Source organism: Helianthus annuus, chromosome 7 (assembly GCF_002127325.2).
Source record: "Helianthus annuus cultivar XRQ/B chromosome 7, HanXRQr2.0-SUNRISE, whole genome shotgun sequence".
Lineage (NCBI taxonomy): Eukaryota > Viridiplantae > Streptophyta > Magnoliopsida > Asterales > Asteraceae > Helianthus > Helianthus annuus.
The window spans coordinates 32,684,302-32,702,484 of record NC_035439.2 but is presented as its reverse complement, the minus strand read 5'-3'; the positions used below and the strand labels follow the sequence as shown (position 1 = coordinate 32,702,484).

General features: G+C 38.4%; 1 protein-coding gene and 1 long non-coding RNA gene across 2 annotated transcripts; one reads left to right on the top strand and one right to left on the bottom strand.

Moving 5' to 3' along the window:
• Positions 1 to 4,895: 4,895 nt before the first annotated feature.
• On the bottom strand, positions 4,896 to 6,358 carry LOC110866548. The gene is made up of 6 exons (XR_002551407.2): positions 6,046 to 6,358; positions 5,910 to 5,947; positions 5,775 to 5,828; positions 5,655 to 5,705; positions 5,215 to 5,296; positions 4,896 to 5,137 (listed from the first exon to the last, which is right to left on the bottom strand). It is a non-coding gene; the product is annotated as an uncharacterized LOC110866548 (long non-coding RNA).
• Positions 6,359 to 8,276: 1,918 nt separating this feature from the next.
• LOC110866547 (monothiol glutaredoxin-S4) lies at positions 8,277 to 8,832 on the top strand. Its single transcript, XM_022115690.2, has one exon. The coding sequence runs from the start codon at positions 8,359 to 8,361 to the stop codon at positions 8,662 to 8,664; it is 306 nt and encodes a 101-aa protein (XP_021971382.1). The 5' UTR covers positions 8,277 to 8,358; the 3' UTR covers positions 8,665 to 8,832.
• The last annotated feature ends 9,351 nt before the right edge of the window (positions 8,833 to 18,183 follow it).

Genomic DNA, 18,183 nt, shown 5'->3' with positions numbered 1-18,183 from the left:
CGATACGGTGCGCGGGCTATTGGTGCTGCTCTAGGAGCTAACTCAATCTGGAATTCGACTTGGCGGTGAGGCGGTAAACCGGGTAAATCTTCAGGAAACACCTGAGGAAAGTCACGTACAACTGGAATATCCTCCAGCTTCTTTTCCTTTGCTGATGCGTCAGTGACAAGTGCCAGAATTGCAGTGTGCCCCTTTCGTAAACATTTCTGCGCCTTTAAGAAAGAGATGATGCCAACCACAGCACCACTCTTGTCGCCCTGAACTTCGAGTGGTTCTTGACTAGAGCGAGGAATACGAATGATCTTTTCCTTGCATAAAATCTCTGCGTGATGTTGGGATAACCAATCCATACCGATGACGACGTCGAAACTACCCAAAACTATGGGTATAAGATCAATCGTGAAGGTCTGACCAGCTAAAACGATGCTACAACCCTTGATTACATGTGCGGCTTCTACACTTTTGCCATTTGCTAACTCTACGACATGTTTGGTGTTTAGGGGTGTTGGTGTACGTTTTAACAATTTACTCATTTTCAAGGACATATAACTTGTATCAGCACCCGAATCAAATAAGACAGTAACATAAATATCGTCGAGAAGAAACTTACCCATAACTACATTGGGATCATTCATTGCGTCGCCCCGACCCAGCACAAAAGCACGACCCCGAGCTTCGTTGACATTGTTGTTGTTGTTTCCCCCGTTGTTGTTGTTCCCGTTGCCCTGGTTATTGTTGTTGTTGCAATTCTGGTTCTGGTTCAATTGAGGGCAATCACGTTTGAAGTGGCCTTCAGCCCCACACTGGAAACATCCCCGGTTTCCACGCTGTGGCTGCTGCTGCTGGTTCTGTGGAGCTGGCGGTGGGAGTTGCTGGTTCTGATTTACTGGCCGTGAGCTTCTACAATCCTTAGCCTCATGACCCATCTTGAGGCATCTTTGACAACGTTCCCTGCGACATCTTCCATTGTGGTGTTTGTTGCACCTACTACACCATGGGTGAATCCCCCGATATCCACCCTGCCCCTGACTGCCTGATGATTGCTGATTCGGACTCTGGTAGTCATTTGTCTTGCGCTGCTGTGCTTGAGACTGAACAGAAACTGATCCCTTGCTGGAATCCCCCTCCCATTTTCTCTTGTTGTCACTGGGAGTAGCAGAAATAGTGACAGCAGTAGTGGTAGTACTGATGCGTTTTGGCAGCTTGTTCTGTTCCACTGCCTGATCGGTGAGTCGATGAGCAAGACGCTGAATGTCTTGGATGTTGTTGAGGTTAGCCGACGTCACGTGGCTTTGAATCTCTGGCGCAATCCCTTTGAGATACAACTCAATGCGCTTAACTGGAGGGTCCACCATCGTTGGACACAAGATGGCCAGTTCGTTTGATCGTTTCGTATAAGCTTCGATTTCTGACCCCGTCATTTTCAGATGATACAGCTCTACCTCCAACTTGTGGATGTCATCTCGCGTGCAGTATTCTCGTTTGATCAGTTCCTTGAAATCTTCCCAAGGTGTGGCGTTAGCAGCTGCCAACCCTAGGATCTGAACTTGCGCGTTCCACCAGGTTAGCGCAATCCCTTCCAACGTGCCAGTGGCGTACTTGACCCTGCGAGCCTCAGGGTATTCACACATCTCAAATACCGACTCGAGTTTTTCAAACCAATGGAGGAGTCCCACTGCCCCCTCGGTGCCACTGAAAGTGCTTGGACGACAGTCCATGAAGTTCTTGAATGTGCAGACAGGTTGTGGAGCGTTTTGACCTATTGTGCATAGAATAGGACAATGTTAAATACAAAGGTTGATTTAGAAGTGTAGGATTCAAAGATCCTAGTGTGTATCCCATCCGCAGGGTATACTACCTGCTGGTGCAGCTGCAAGTGCCGCAGCTACTCGTTCATTGATAAGAGCCGTCAACTGGGCTTGAGTCATGTTCACACGTCCAGACATGATCTTCATAGTAAAAGTAGAATAAGTGAGAAAGGTTCGCGAGTAGTGCGATGACAGAAGAGTGTAAGCACATAGGTGTTCTCATGTAGTGACGTATAGTAGGCAATGTAATCTAAGCATACTACGAGCAAAGTTCTATATAGTTCTAGCAAGCAGGTAATAAACGTAAACCTTATTACCTAGGATGTTGAGTCTTGCACGTGGAGCGAAGCGTCGGTGTGGATCGTTGAGAGCACTGTTCTGGTTATAGTCTGGTTTTAATAAAAACGTTTTCCCATATTAAAACCAAGTTCTCTATAACCAATGGCTCTGATACCAATCTGTCACACCCCCAAAATCCACACGCGGAGTACCACCGCTTGGAGGCGTGACATGACCAGGATCAAGCCATCAATCATATTGAACATAGCATAATATAAATAAGATAGTTCGCAGATCCCAATTCAATACAATTGATGTTCTAAACCAAACATAGTATCAATAGCGGAAGCGTAATAATGAAAATCCAAAGTATGTAAATGTAAACCCAAAGTAATGTTAAGTTTGATTGTTTAAACGTTTTAACATGGCATCCACGATCCATGTTCCACAACGACCTGCTCCTTCCTAGTGCAAGCTCCATAAGTACCTAAGGTCCTGCAAGGCATGCAGCAGAGAGTCAACAACTAGTTGAGCGAGTTCACAGTTAATAGTTCAGTAATAGTATAGTGTGAGTAGTAGTATGTTCGTTCGTTATGTCATGCATCGTATTAGTTTCCATCGCGGCCTCCCAGGCAGGTATGCGAAGATTAGGGGATGCTCTTCCCAAGTATTCTAGACTAGGTTTATTTGTATCGCGACCTTCCAGGCAGGTGTGCGAAGATTAGTAAATTTAGTTCGCGGCCTTCCTAAGGCAGGTGTGCGAAGTCAGTCATAATATCGCGGCCAACCCTTGGCAGGTGTGCGAAGATCAGTTCAATAAGTGTTACTAGTCTAGTCGTATCTTATCGTTAGGTTCTACCATCTGAGTATACACAATAATTCATCAAAACCCATTCCCACCCGGGAACCCCATGCCTTGGCTGTGTGAACTCACCTTGGGTTTGCTCGGTATGCTAAGTATGTGCTTGAAGTAAATCAATCACGTCCTAAATACGTACGTATGCATAATCAGTTTATATCCAAGTTGTTCACGTATAGGTATAATCATAGAAGTACTAGCATGTAACCGTTATCACATAAGTCATGTACATCACTTAACAGCAGTTAAATATCTCAGTTAACTTTTAACAGGATTAGACTGAGTTACAGAACAGGTTATACATTTGGCGAAACACATTTTGGTGAAACATGTTTTGGCGAAACATGTTTTGGCGAAACACTATGTGTTTCGTCGTTGGACCATTTGACGAAACCAAAATCCTGTTTCGTCAATAGCTCTTGGCGAAACTAAATCCCGTTTCGTCATGAGTTCTGTTTCGTGGACCAGGCAGTTACGTCAACAATTAATTTCGTCAATCATGCCGATCGGTTACAGTCTCAACACAGGAACCCTAATCAGCCGTCATGAACAATATCAGTCATCATCATCACACAGAATCACTATCATACAGAATCAGGCAAAATCTTTCGTTAACATCAATTGATCTTTACTATACATCGACTATTCTATACCCACCATTTACGGTTTTTCCACATAAATCAATCTATCATGAATCAATAATCCAATCAAGGCTACAACATCCTGAACCCTAAACATTTGCAGATTTAGCACCATGTCACCATACAATTAGAGTAGTGTTTACGGTTTTCATTATTATGCATACTGATCATCATCAACAATCATCAAGGGATTCAACATAAGGTCTAGCATTGCATAACATCAACAGATCATACTTTTTGATTAACAGTTTATAAGGATATCAAACTAACGATCATGTAAGAATTAAACACTAACCGCAATAGATGAGAGCAAGAACGGAATTGATCTAGGGCCTCAAGGTCGCCGTTACACAGAGAGAGTTCTAGGGTTTTTCTGTTTTTGCTAAAGTGTGCCAGTGGAAGTCGTTCTGAGTAATTATACGTACATACACGTATTGGGCCCTAACTGGGCTTGGCGAGTCAGCGGGCCGGCGAAACAGGCTGTTTCGTTGAGGTGGGATTGACGAAACAGATCCCCTGTTTCGTCGAGCTATATCTTGGCGAATCACTCTCTTGTTTCGTCGAAGAGTGCTTGGCGAAACACATTTGTGTTTCGTCGGGTTGTTCAAGTGTTAACAGTTTAAGTTTATCAAACATATTTCAAGTTATACAATCAAACACATAATCATGCAATCACAGAACACTTTATTATATCACAACGTGTACATTACAAGTCAAACAAGTCAAACGACTAATCAGTCAAAGTCACCGGTCAAAGTCAACGTGCAATAAATACGAAAGTGAAAGTCGGAAACTCGAGTTGTCACAGAGAGAGTAAGAAAGAAGGAAACCTTGGGAGGGCTCATGACAAGGCTTGCAAGAATTTGACCAGAAATATTTGAACAAAGATTCACATACGCCACCTTGTAAAATTGTTCCCTAACTTCAGAACTAAAACCAGTTACCTCCATGTAGCTTTGCCGATTTCCCACACTCACCATGATATCCTAAAAATCACAACACTTTATTTATTTTTAATTTTTCCAACAATTTGCATTTGGGTTATATCATTTTACCTTTAGACACCGATTGAAAAGAAACCAAGGAGATATCCTTGTCACCATATCCCATAGAATGACATATATTTTTGAATGAGTGAAAAGAAACCAAGGGGATATCCTGATACACCTGCAAAAAGAAGTTTTTATGGATATCCTCGTAGTTACTACTCAAACATAACTACATTCAGTGTCCGTAAAATGCAAGAAAAATCTTTACCTCATCTGCTAAAAGTACCAGACCTTCTTTCAACTCACCGAGATAAAAAATGTAATTTCACTATAATTCACAGCAACAACTCAAATCAATCAACAACTCGTTTTAATGAACAATATTCTTCTCTCACAAATGAAATGAAAATATATCACAAACAACAAAATTGATTCGTTTTAACAGAGCAAAGATCAAACAGAAATTTCAAATTAAAAAGCGGCAAAACATAATCACTACCATTTTAGTCAGACTACTGCTGCTTTATCCTTATCCATCTTGTTGTTCAAAACATGACAAATCTGCCGCCATGAAACCCTAGGTTAGGTGAGATGAAAATAAAACCAAAAACTAAAATAAATCACTGATTTCGACTTACAATGGAGTTAAAGAAGAGATTGTCTTCAATATCAAACAAAGGATGAACATTGGCTGATCCGCTGAAGTCAGTTCATAATCACCTGACAACAAAACACGACACAAACACCGCAGAAAACTGTGAATCAAAGTCAATCCAACAAAAATCCAAACAAAAAAGAATCACTAAAACCTAATATTAATGTTCTGAGATGAAATGAAAACCAAAACCTAAAATAAATGACAGATTTTGACTTACAATGGAGTTAAAAAGTAGTAGTAAAGAAATTACCAGTGGATTTATAATAAAAAACACAGAAGCACAACAAAAACTAAGCAGAATCAAAGCATATATAATCTAAACATTAACTGATCAAACCCTAAGAAAGGTTTTGATAAGCTATTTATACAAAAACACTGAATCAAAACAAAAATGTATTGAGATGAGTGATAACACCGAACCTTTATAAATCGAGCACAAGATTTCACCTGTTGTAATAAGCCCTAAAAACCCTAAAATCGGCTGGTTATATAACAGAGAAAAACAATTTGAAAAATAAAGTAAAAAAATATGAAACATACCTGTGTAGAAACGGTGTTGATGATGAAGATGCCTAATGAAGATACCTAAGTATCCTTCAAGCAATTTCTGCAGATTCAGACAATAATCAAAGGTTGATATGTAAAACAAATGAGAGAGAAGCAACTTCTGATTACAAATTTCCGGTGTAGTTGAACATCATCTTGGGGCGAAACTGAGAATAGGATAAAAAACCATTATCAATCAACACAAGAATGGCTAATATTTTATCGTCACCGTTAGGGTTTGGTTATCGAAATCGCATAAACTCACCTTGATAAGATCTCGACAGCGCCGTTTCAGAGAGGGGATCATTTTTTGATGAGGTTTTGTGAGGAAAATCAAATATCGTACCTGCTAGTGATATATAGTAGAACACAACGAAGAAGGGATGGACGAAAGATGAAGAATCGCGTTGAGATGGACTGATTGGGTATATTGTTCATTAGGGTTTGTTGATAGAATCAAGGTCAGATGGGAAGTTGAAGCAGAAGGAGGAGGATGAACAACATGCGTGAAGGAAGAATGTAGCGATTGAGAGATTTAGGGTTTTTAGGAAGAAGAAGAAAGCACATAGCGTGAGCTGTTAGGGTTTCGGTTATATAAGATCCGAATAGTCGGGTACCAAATCAAAGAAGTGGAGGTCCGCGTGTGAATTTTGTACCCATATTATTTTCCCGCCAAAAGTGATTTCTAGAGGCTCTAATGTAATGCCACATCAGCCCAAATCTTCTTGTTTATTATATATAATAGAATAATAGCTTTAGATCTCCTGTCAATTGAGAGGCTGGGAAATAATCCATATAAGGGCCATTAAGGATATATATTTCTTTTATGTTATGTAAATGCACCCTCTTTTTTACTAGTCATACCCTCTTACTAAAAATATAGTTTAAAAGTTGTTAAATTTCACCCCTCTTTACAATTCAAATATTGTTTTTGAAGTCACTTTCTCTGACTAGTATTTTATTATGTTTCTATAAAATGTTACAAATTAATAAAAAAATATTTTTTATAACAATAAAAAAGTTTTAGAATTTTTTTTGAAAAAACAGTTGATTTTATTTTATTTTTTTTCTATTTCATATTTTAGTTCTCTCATATTTCTATTTCTATTAGTATCATTATTAAACTAAAATGTATTATAATATAATTAACACCTTTTATTTATTAAAAGTAATAAAATGCAAAAAGAAAATAAAACGTTAATTAGCACATTAGACAATAAAATGCTTTGATCAAAGCATATAATATCAATCAATAATCAATAATCGACATAAGTTGAAATTTAATTATCGTGAGGGCATGTTATTGACTAATCAAAATCATTATCTACAAATTAAAGTGGTGATTCTCAAATATATTTCTCTTCTTTTAACTCGAAAACTATATTAAGTTGGTTGGCTTCAAACCTCCATTTAAATTTTTGTGTATTATTGTTTATACAAACTAAATTCGAACTCCCACATCAAGCCGTTATGAACGAAAAAAAATCCCACTTCAAAATTAAAATGACTCGCCTCAGTTTAAAACATAATAAAACCATTTTTTTTCAAATAACAAAAAAAAACTTTTTAAATAAAAAATATTTTAAAAGCAAATACTAGTAGTAATAATAATAATTAAAGATAACAAAATGACCAAAAAGAAAAAAAAAACAAAACAAAAGGGTTTGAATTGTCTTAATGTGAAAGTTAAAGGAGGGGGTACGTTTAGTACAGAAGGGGGTACATTTAGCAACACCCTATTTCAATTTATCTCCTTGGTTTATATTAATACGTAATCAAATATGCCACGGACTCATGCAAATAACAAAATGCACAAGAAATTAATTTTTGTATAGTAGCTTAATGATATGGAATAATATTTTACATTCGAATATTTGATTTTGGAAATTATGGTTTCGTAGGTATCTTTATATATAGATATTATGCTCAATTTTTTATTTTGGAATCAAAGTTCTGCGGTTGTAAATCTCCATTTACATCATAATAGAGACGTTGAGTTATTATATTTGATTTTAATTCTAATGGTTATATGTTTAGTTATTTACAAAAGAAAATTAATAGGTACCTGTAGGACATCAATCTGGAACAAGTAAAAAAGACCCGAAAATCTTAGGTCGACTCAATTTTTTATCTTAAATAATTTTTAAAAGTAATGCATTTTCAAGAGAGTGGCATGACTTATATTGTGTCATTCTTACAAAATAGAGCCGTAACTAAATTATATGTCTGGATGGTATTTTGCTACTTCATTTTTATTTTAACTTTTCTATTCCTATTTTTGCACCTTGTTTTAATCTTTTTAGAGACCACATGTTTAATGTTTTCTTATATTCTCACTTTGATTCTCTTCTACACCTTTAAAAAAGTTTACCATCAACTTTGCAACAAATGGTTATCTCTGAACCTAATATCGCTATCTGTCACCAACTTAAAACATTCTCTATTCTCCACATATCATCCTCACAAAACCCTATATATCTCCTCACAGTACTCACCGACGTGTCATTCAGCAACTTAATATAGTCTCTTTGATCACTTAATAAAATTGAACATAAATATATAGTATCTTCATTCACATATGGACAGAGTGAACATAATGGTTTCTGAGAGGCCTGTGGTGATCTTCAGTAAGAGTTCCTGCATCTTGTCCTACTCAAACAAGTCTCTCTTCACTAACTTTGGTGTGAACCCTACGATCTATGAGCTCGATGAGATTGTAAGAGGCGGAGAGATTGAGCAAGCATTGTCTGTGCGCGGTCATAGTAAGGTCCCCATTGTCTTCATTGGTGGTGAGTTGGTTGGTGGAGCTAATGAGATTATGAGTCTTCATCTGAAGAGGAATCTGAAGCCAATGTTGATCAGCGCTGGAGCTTTATGGGTTTGACTGGATTTATAATTTTGATAACTTCCTAATCAAGAAGGTTTTGAGGACGAAAATTTAGCGAATAATAAAATGATGATCTTCAAGATCATATCGTGTGACATCTGTGCTTGTGTAATCATTGTACAGACTCTGAACAATTCAATATTAATAAACAATGAGTTTTGATCCCAATGTTTGTTATTTATGTTTGTTATTATGCGCGTTTTGATTTTTGATCGATTTTAAACTCTATATTGCTTTCTGGGAAGTTATACGCAAACTGGTGTGTAAACGTAATCAGTTTAACGCGACAAACACTCCGGAACAGCATCATAAGCTTAACATACCTTAAATAACCTTTACATAACTTAGAAATAAGTTTTGAAGGCTTTGGTATGGCAAAAACAAGTTTATTCGCTCTCAGGGACTATTTGCGTCAAACTGCAAAAGTCAGCCGTTCCGTAAGGCAACGTACAGTCCAGAACTTGGTCATAAGCTAAACATACCATATATAACCTAAACATAGCTTAGAAATAAGCTTTGATAGGTTCGGTGTGCGAAAACATGCTTATATGATCTTACAGGGGCTAAAAGTGTCAAAAACGGCGTAAGTTTGCATTTTCGCGCATATCTTACGTTCTGGCCACATCTAGACATCCAAAATTTTTTACACACTAAAATATTTTTATTTTAGTGATCAACATGCAAAAATTCCATTCGTCGCTTAATTTGGTCCGTTTTCGCGTCCGTTTGAGTTTCGTCGTAATTTAACGAATAACGCGACCGTACGACCAAATGAGCCGACATCCGAGAGTTTTCCGAGCATATTTTGAGTCCTCTAAACCTTATTGACCTTGTAGAGCCTTGAAAATGGCTTAACGGGTGTCAAAAGTGCCTAAAATGGACTCAAAAGCATGCAGGGACCAAAGATGTAATTATTTAAACTGTGTTGATCTGGGAGGGCCAGGCGGGCCGCGTAGCCTACCTCCCTATTCTTACGCAGGCCGTGTGAGATGCCCAGCGACCAGAAAGTTGAAATTCAGCAACTGTTTGATAATTCAGGGGCCAATCTTGCAATTTCTTTGTGTAATGAGCAAGTTAACACCTCCCCAAGGCTTTGTACCTGCTTGTGACAATTGTATGGCCATGATTCTTGCTTGGAGGTTATACAAACATGTGTCATGATCTTGTAACTTTGCAACAAGTATAAATAGCTTGGCCATTTCATTTGTTTCCTCACACTTGGTCTAAAATTCTCTAAGTTGATGTTTTATAACTTCATACCTGAGAATTTATAAGATCAAGTTCAAGCAAGGACCTTTTGTGCCGGTTGATTCCGTGATACTTGGAGCTTTAATTGGTCTTATTCTCAAGACTAATAAGCAATCCCAAGTGAGTACATAGTTCCCCTCTTTTACCGTTTTCAAATACTTTGAGGTGATACACATGTACATACGTGTTACTTTCGTGCATTTCATGCTTTTATGACATAAACATGCTAGTTTCACCTAGTACATATCTAGTACATGTTTGCAATTATGTTTTTCTATGTATGTTAAGCATGCTAGCACATTGATTTATTACACATTTGTTGCATATGTTTACTTAGCATATGTACACATTGTTTTACATGACATTCCTGCTATGTATGTTTACTGAGCATGCTAGCACATTGTTTTACATGAACATTTCTACTAGGCATGTTTACTTAGCATTCCTAGTACATGGTTTTTATAGCATGCTTACATTGGTTATGACATTTGGTGTGCTTAATCGGGACAATAATACATTCATTAACATTGATCACGCCGCTCGGTAGTATGTAATGGTACCATAGGAATTGACAACTCCAATTTCCGACTTCCTAGGTTTGTTTGGAAGTTGGGAATGACAGAATCCGATATACATAACTTAGATAAACCTTTAATTTGTATAAAGGTTTGTCGCCACAGTCACAGGGCTTGAATGTATGCGATTAATATTACTGCATAAATGTTTGTAATCATAAAGCATTGTTTTTTGCAAAACATAACATTTGTTTTAAACTTAGGTTTATTCAACAATCTTGTTTTGTACATTTTCCTATGGTTAAGTAAATACTAGTTATTCACCATACATGACATTTGTTTCATTACATAGTTTAAGTAGATGTCTTCCTACTTGTTATGCATTTCATTTGGTATACATGATACATGTTACACATGACATTGAACATGGTTTATACATAAACATTTTTGACATTGAACAAGACATTTTGGTTGGTTATTGATAAGTGACTTATGTAACGGGGCTATGTGTTATATGATAAAAGCATGGTGGATCCGCCATTGGTACTTCCTATATATAAGTGCTTTTATTATATTATACATTGTTGCGTTATCTAAGCCACTTGGGCAAGGCATGAAACATTTTATACAAGAACATGACATTGTTTTACAAATTACATATTTTATACAAATTCACTTTTACTTCGTTATTCATTTAACCATGCATTATCCTTTCATTATCATTTGATTTTCATATCGATTTTCATATGATTTCATAAAGGAAAACATTTTACAAGGTTCATGACTACGTTTTTGTTAAACACTTCTTTTAAAACTACAAGTCATGAACCCTGCATAAACAAAACCTATATATCTCACAGGCATTTTTATGCTGACGTACCTATTTTTACATGTGTTTCAGGTGCTAATGCATGACGATGTTTGTGCTTCACATAGACGGACTCGGGCCTTAGTGACTTAAAAGACTGTTAATTATGTTATTTTAGTTTGAACTCAAAGACAATGTAAACTTTAATCTCAATAATACATAACTTTAATTATCATGGTTGTTGAAACAATAATTCTGTCGCATCACTCCCCGACGTTTCCGCCGCGGTTTGTTGTTTTAACGCGGTCGGGGTGTGACATATCGTATGAAGTTATTATATATACGATCTACTAATATTGGGTTTTGGCCCCTCCCCTCTTTTATATATGTAACAATGTGTTAAACAATAAAAGCATATTTATACTTCAAGGAAAAAAATATTATATCTTAGGATCGCCTCTAACACTAAGTATTCTATGTGACTTGTTACATCTTTGTTTCAGTTTACAAAAATTAGCAAATCTGCCAGATTCTTTTATTAACATTAAGGAGCCAATGAGATAGATGCCATTGATGTTGGGTTACACACGACATTTTCACATGCATAAGAAATGTTAGGTTCATAATAAATTTCAAATCTAAAATAGCTCACTATTGTTCTGTTGCTTTGTGTAAGGATGAGAGTTTATGCATGCTTGGATGAGAGACAGAGTAGCATCAGCATGAGTAGTGACCTAGTTAGATGTCTGGTAACCAAAAACAAACTTTGACTCCATGTTATCTGACTAATATTGATTGGTATGAATCATTGGATGCCGTTTGGAGTGGGGGAAAGATATTTGAAAAGATATTTAAGGGTCTATATACTACACACCAACTTGGCCCGTGTTCAGGTTCTGTATCTGGGCGTTTTAATAAAAGTGACTAGTTTTCTGCAGCACGGGGGCATGTTCAGTGAGCACGACCCCGTGTTCAGGCTCTGTATCTGGGAGTTTTGAGAAAAATGTGCAGCACGGCCCCGTGTTCAGTGAACACGGCCCGTGTTCAGTCTACTGTAAAGGCAAAAACTAACTAAAATGCAGAAAATGTGTGCGCGATTTAAAAAGGTTTTGAAAAACTGATTAGGCCGTCGATTTTAAGCTTTCTTAAAATCCTTGTGTCCCCAGCAACGGCGCCAAAAACTTGATGTGTGTTGGTGTGTATATATTTTTATGTATATTTTTAGCCCTTTTTAACACTTTAGTCAAGTTTTAAATTTATAAAACACGATATTCTACTAACACTAAACACACATATGGGCAATTGCACCCATCGTGAGCGTAGTATAGTGTTGGTAAGATACCGAGGTCGTCCAAGGACACAAGAGCTTTTAGTACCGGTTTATCCTCAACGTCTAATCAAATCAAAATTTTAGAAAAAGGGTTAAAGATGAAAATAAAAACTAAAAATGCTGAAAATAAAAATAAAATAAAAACAGATAGACAAAATGAATCACTTGGATCCGACTCGCCTTTAGTGTAACCTTTGATGTTTTCCGCACTTTTGCACTTATTAAGAGATTATCTTAGTTATAGTAGTAGGCCTCTCTTTTGAAGGTGACGTTACCCTCAACCCGGTAGTTTGAGTCAGCAAGGATACAATCCTAAAGGGTTGGATTATTGGAAGATAATCAATTAAGTTATTAAAGCATAATGTGGTAGGCCCCTCTTTTAAAGGTGACATTACACTCGGCTAAGTGGTTTGAGTCAGCAGGGATACAATCCCAAGTAGCCGGGTTAATGTATTAATAGTAGTTTACATATGAGGGGATCAAGCCATTCGCACCCCCGCCATCCAATACCAGTGGGTATTGAAGGAGGTCCTAGTAAGCTTGACCCAGGTTCTTGCAGGATCTATACACTGAACAAGGCAAGAACCTTACCAAACCATTCCCTTAACCCCCGACCAGGTAGCCAACATAGCTCTATATAGACCGTAGAGATATGAATGGTGTAAATCTTTTATTTTATATAGACAGTAAAATAACGACAAGACACCACGGACAAATGATAAGGAAGTTTCACCTTCAACATAAGAAACTAGTTATTAAAGTCATTAATACAAAACCAAATAAAAAGTGCAAAAAGATTAAAAAAACAAAAATATTACACAAAATGTTTGTCTTCACTAAGTGATGTAAGAGACTTAGGCAAACATGGCCTTTGATTGTCAAGAACTCTTACTATCAATCTTGGATCCTGAGACTACTACACACACTCAATGATGGATAATGGATGATGGTGGTGGATGTGGGTGTTGTGATGGTGGTGGAGTGTGGGTGAAGTGGGAGAGAGGTGGTTTGTCAAGGGATGCTTTTGAAGTGAACCAAGCACCTCTATTTATAGCCTGCACAGAAGCCCGGGCACGGCCCCGTGTCCATCCACTTTCTCTTTCTTCATTAATTGCAGTTTGTCTGCATTAGTTGACCACGCCCCCGTGTCCGCTGGGCACGGCCCCGTGTGAAGAAGTGTATCTGTACTATCAAGATTTGCTTGGATTCTGCGAATCTTAGTGTTGACCACGGCCGTGTGGAGCTGGGCACGCCCCCGTGTTGGGGAATAGAAGCTTCTACGCTTTTGTCTTTTTCTGCAGACACCTGAGCACGCCCCCGTGTCCGCTGGGCACGGGGAATGTTCAACCTTCTGATATCTTGTTTTTGCTTGTGAAGATGTTGTTGAGGGGTCGGGCATGCCACGTTTATTCCTTTTCTTGTATTTATGTTAGATTTGGCTGTGCTTCTTTTTTTCATTTAAGCTCATTTAATCCTGAAAATACAAAAGGAAGACAAAAGCATACTTTTTCCAACATTTGTAATAAAAAAGGTTAGTTTTATGCCTCATTTGATGTAATTTATATGCTACATTTTACACACATCAAATACCCCCATACTTGAATCTTTGTTTGTCCTCAAGCAAAACTCTTTATAATGTGGCTTACACACCCAAATGGAATGGGTAGAAGAGAAGTTTTGGGCTTGTCTTGAGTGTCGGGATTCCAAGATCTTTATTAGGTTTTATTTTTATGTTATTTATAATCCTATTCGTTATGATTTATTTAGAACATTAAATAAGAGAAATTACTTATTTGGGCATAACATGCCTCTTTAAAATTCCATTTATGTACAAGTTCACATACCTCACGGGAGATCACTCAACACTCGGCCGAAGATGTATTTTTGTGAAACACTCGAGACCGGCATGGAACTTACTTCTACCATATGCAATTAATCCTCCTCCTTTTTAACTAAAAACCTTTGTAAATATCATGAGGACTTTGGGGAAGGGTTAGGCTTGGGTTAATGGTAGGTGGTTTTGGGTTAGTGGTTAGTAGAAAAGGGCGAAAAGACGTAAAAAGCGTCGGTTTTCGTAAAACTTTTTGTTTTTGTGACTTTTTATTTAAACAAAACATTTTTCAAACAAAGTTTCTTTTTATGAACTTGTTTGTTTATTGCTAGTCTTCATTTTTTTTTTTTTGATAAGGAAGTCACATGAAGGTCGAGCTTTTTACTAAAATAAAGGGTTTAAAATGAAAAAAGGGTTTTTGGTGGGTAAAGGGTGTTTGTTTTGTGGGTTTAGAAATGAAAAGGTTTAGGCTCAAAGGGGTTAACTAGGGGGATTTTGGGTAGGTGGTAAAAAAAAAAAAGAAAATAATGGTGTTGAAAGAAAAAGGGTTAGTCCTAATGCCTCCAACTTACTTGGGTTTAAGTTGGTAAGGACCGGGAATGTATTGTCATGGCAAGTTCTAGAGTCGTAAGAAACCAAGCGGCTATTCACACAAGAAACGAAAAATGAGCATTTAGTTTAAATATGTGTATTTATATGCTCAATTAAAGGCTCAAAACTCACTTTTTGTGGGAATGGGTTTTTAATGTGATCAAGTATACATAATCAAATTTTAACTAGATTTGTCATGCCGTTTCATAATTTTCTTATGTTGATTCTTTTTATCACGACGCTATCGGTTGTAAATTCGTAAAAATATAACCTTTTTAGAATTTGTTATTCCCAATTTAAACCAAGACAAGTAAAAAAATGAAACGTTTTTGAAAAAATTTGGGGTGTTTATCGGTTCCAATAGAGTTTTGTGTAAGGCTTGTAATTAGGACTTGCAAAATTCAAGGTTTTAGCATCCCCCCCCCACACACTTAAATTACACATTGTCCTCAATGTGTCCCAAAAATAAGTTTTTAGGTTGATTGAATGTGTAAAAAGGTGTGTTAAAAACAAAAATTTATGTTACTGGGCATCTGGACACGGCCCCGTGTCGGCTGAGCACGGTCCCGTGGTCAGATTGCCAGTAACGAGAACTTACAGAAAGTGGACACGGGGGCGTGTCTGGTGAACACGACCCCGTGTTGGGCAAAAATATGCATAATTTAGACAAACAGCAGGTCTGGGCGGTAGGCACGGGGGCGTGTCAGCTGGGCACGACCCCGTGTGGACAATCTGCAATCATTTAAAACAGGTTTCTGCTTTCGTTTTTGATGTCCCGGCTTTAGTAGCACTAATGTTTAGTGCTTTAAGCCTCGTAGGTACCTGTTTTACTAATAAATACCACACCAAACAATAACAAACACCCTAATTTACCAAAGTTTCATCATCCACATCACAAAATAAAAAGACAAGAAATGCAGAAAAGTAAAAAGTGTTAAGAGAAGTAAATTGTTCAACAAATGGCACGCAGGCCATGCAAATTGTTCATGAGAGATAAGGGTTAACCTGTTAGACCTCCAACCGTGTGATGCTACCTCCAACTCCTCCCACTCAATCCATGTCCTCATCCTCATCATCATCATCCCCTCCGTGGCCCGCCATATACTCCCGGATGTTCCCAATATCATCCTGCATGTTGGAGATATTTCTATCTATCACTCCGACCGGGGCGTATGTGTTGCTGGCCATGTTGTAGGTGCTCCTGGTGCACATAAAGTTTTCCTGCAATAAATCATGTAAGCTCTGAAAGTTAGGAAAACCACCTCCTTGAGAGGAGGATTGACCCGGATCACCCTGGAGCTGGTAGTGGTACTGGGGAGGAGGACGTATGTGTGGAGCCTGTAGGACGAGAGCTTCTTGAGGTTTCCATGCATGCCCTTGAACTGTTTGAAACCTGACCGTCCCGTCATCCGCTTCATTGATCAAGTTCATGGAGCGGCAAATGACCATGTCCACTTTTCCAGACCACGGTCCCTTTTGAAAGGACCTCGGCATTCTTGGCACAAAGTGTTTGAAAAGGCGATAAATCCACCCTCCAAACAGGATAGGAGTCGGGAGAGTAGCAAGTTGGTTCAAGTGCATGTTACGGCGTAGCAGGTATGGAACATCGAGGTTGACACGGTTGTGAATGCAATGGAGGACTAGAAGATCACGCAACCCTACAACACCACCACTGTCGTGTCTCTTGCAGAGAGAGTAGCTGACCCTGTGGATGTAGCGGTAGAGAGGGTCCCTCAACATTGTGCTCTTAGTTCGGCTCGGGTTATAGTTGCCCTCCCCGATCTGAGCCCAAGCAGCTTGGCGTTGATTTTCTGGAATCTCGCGGAGACCTCCGGTGTTCTCTTCCTCTCCGGCATCCTCTTCCGAGTACAACCCGACAATTGCCCCGAATTGTGCGACTGAGATCGAGTACATGGTCCCTGCACAACGGAACTCTACCCCCTCATTGTCAAACGGATCCGCTCTTGTCTTGAAGACGAACATGCTGTAAAATTCCATGTTGTATTCATGCACGGAGTGAAGCCGAGTGCAAAGAGCAGCTCGTACTGGGCCGGTGACAATGTTGTTGAAGCGGTCTATTTGGTTCACTGCCTCAAGAGTGTCCATGCACACTTATCGAGGATTTTCCTCGAGCCTAGTTCTTAGCACCTCATACCTCTCCTGAGCAGCCAACTCACTTGCGTTGAATCTGGTAAATTTCTTAGCCATCTGAAAGAAAACACCAAACAATTAGCACGAAACAGTGAAATTTTCGAAGAAAACTGAAAACAGTCGGCTGAACACGACCCCGTGTGCAGCGGACACACCCCATGTTTGCCTGAAATTGGCTGGACACGCCCCCGTGCTCGCTGAGCACGACCCTGTGTCCAGGAGTCTGTTTCTTAAAAATCCCATTTTTCGACCCGGTCCCGAAAACTTGAAAATTTTTGGTCCAGCAGGGGCGGTTTTCCCCGAAAATGAAACCCCAAGTGCCGTTTTTCCCAAAACAAACCGTTTACCCCTTCAATTTCATCTTTTTCAGTTCAAAAACAAGGGTTTGGGGTTTTTGTGAGAAATCGGGCAAATCCACAAACAATACAAGTTGATTTACTTCCTATAACATGTATCTATACTAATACTAACAGATCTAAGCAAAAATTTGGGGTTTTATCCAGTTCAAGTTGAAGAACCCTAGATTTTCCCCAAATTTTGATGTTAAACTACATGCAATAACTTAAACTAAATAATTATAAGGATAGAATCATACCTTGACGTTGTTAGAAGGAGGGGAAACTTTGAAATTTGCAAAAAAATTCGTCGGAACCAGAGAGTTTTTGGGGAAATGGGGCGTGTGGAATGAAGAACTAACTTAAAAAAGGGGTTTTATCCCCGTCAGTTGCGCGAACACGCCCCGTGGGCGGGCAAAATTAAAAAAAAATTAAGTGCTCGTGTGAGTGCCCTATTTCCCGAAACTTGGTTTTAGAAATCTTACTGATTTAGATGTTTTCCCGATGTTCGTAACTTACAAGATACGATGTTGATGCTTGAACCTTTGTTTCATTCTTCGATCGTTTATAGAGAGATTTCTTCCTCTTCATCCTCAATAAATCCTTGATAAAGCTTTAGCCGTTGGCCATTGACTTTGAATGGAATTCCATTCCGAAATTTAATTTCGACTGCATCGTGTGGGAAAATATGGGTGATGGAAAAAGGT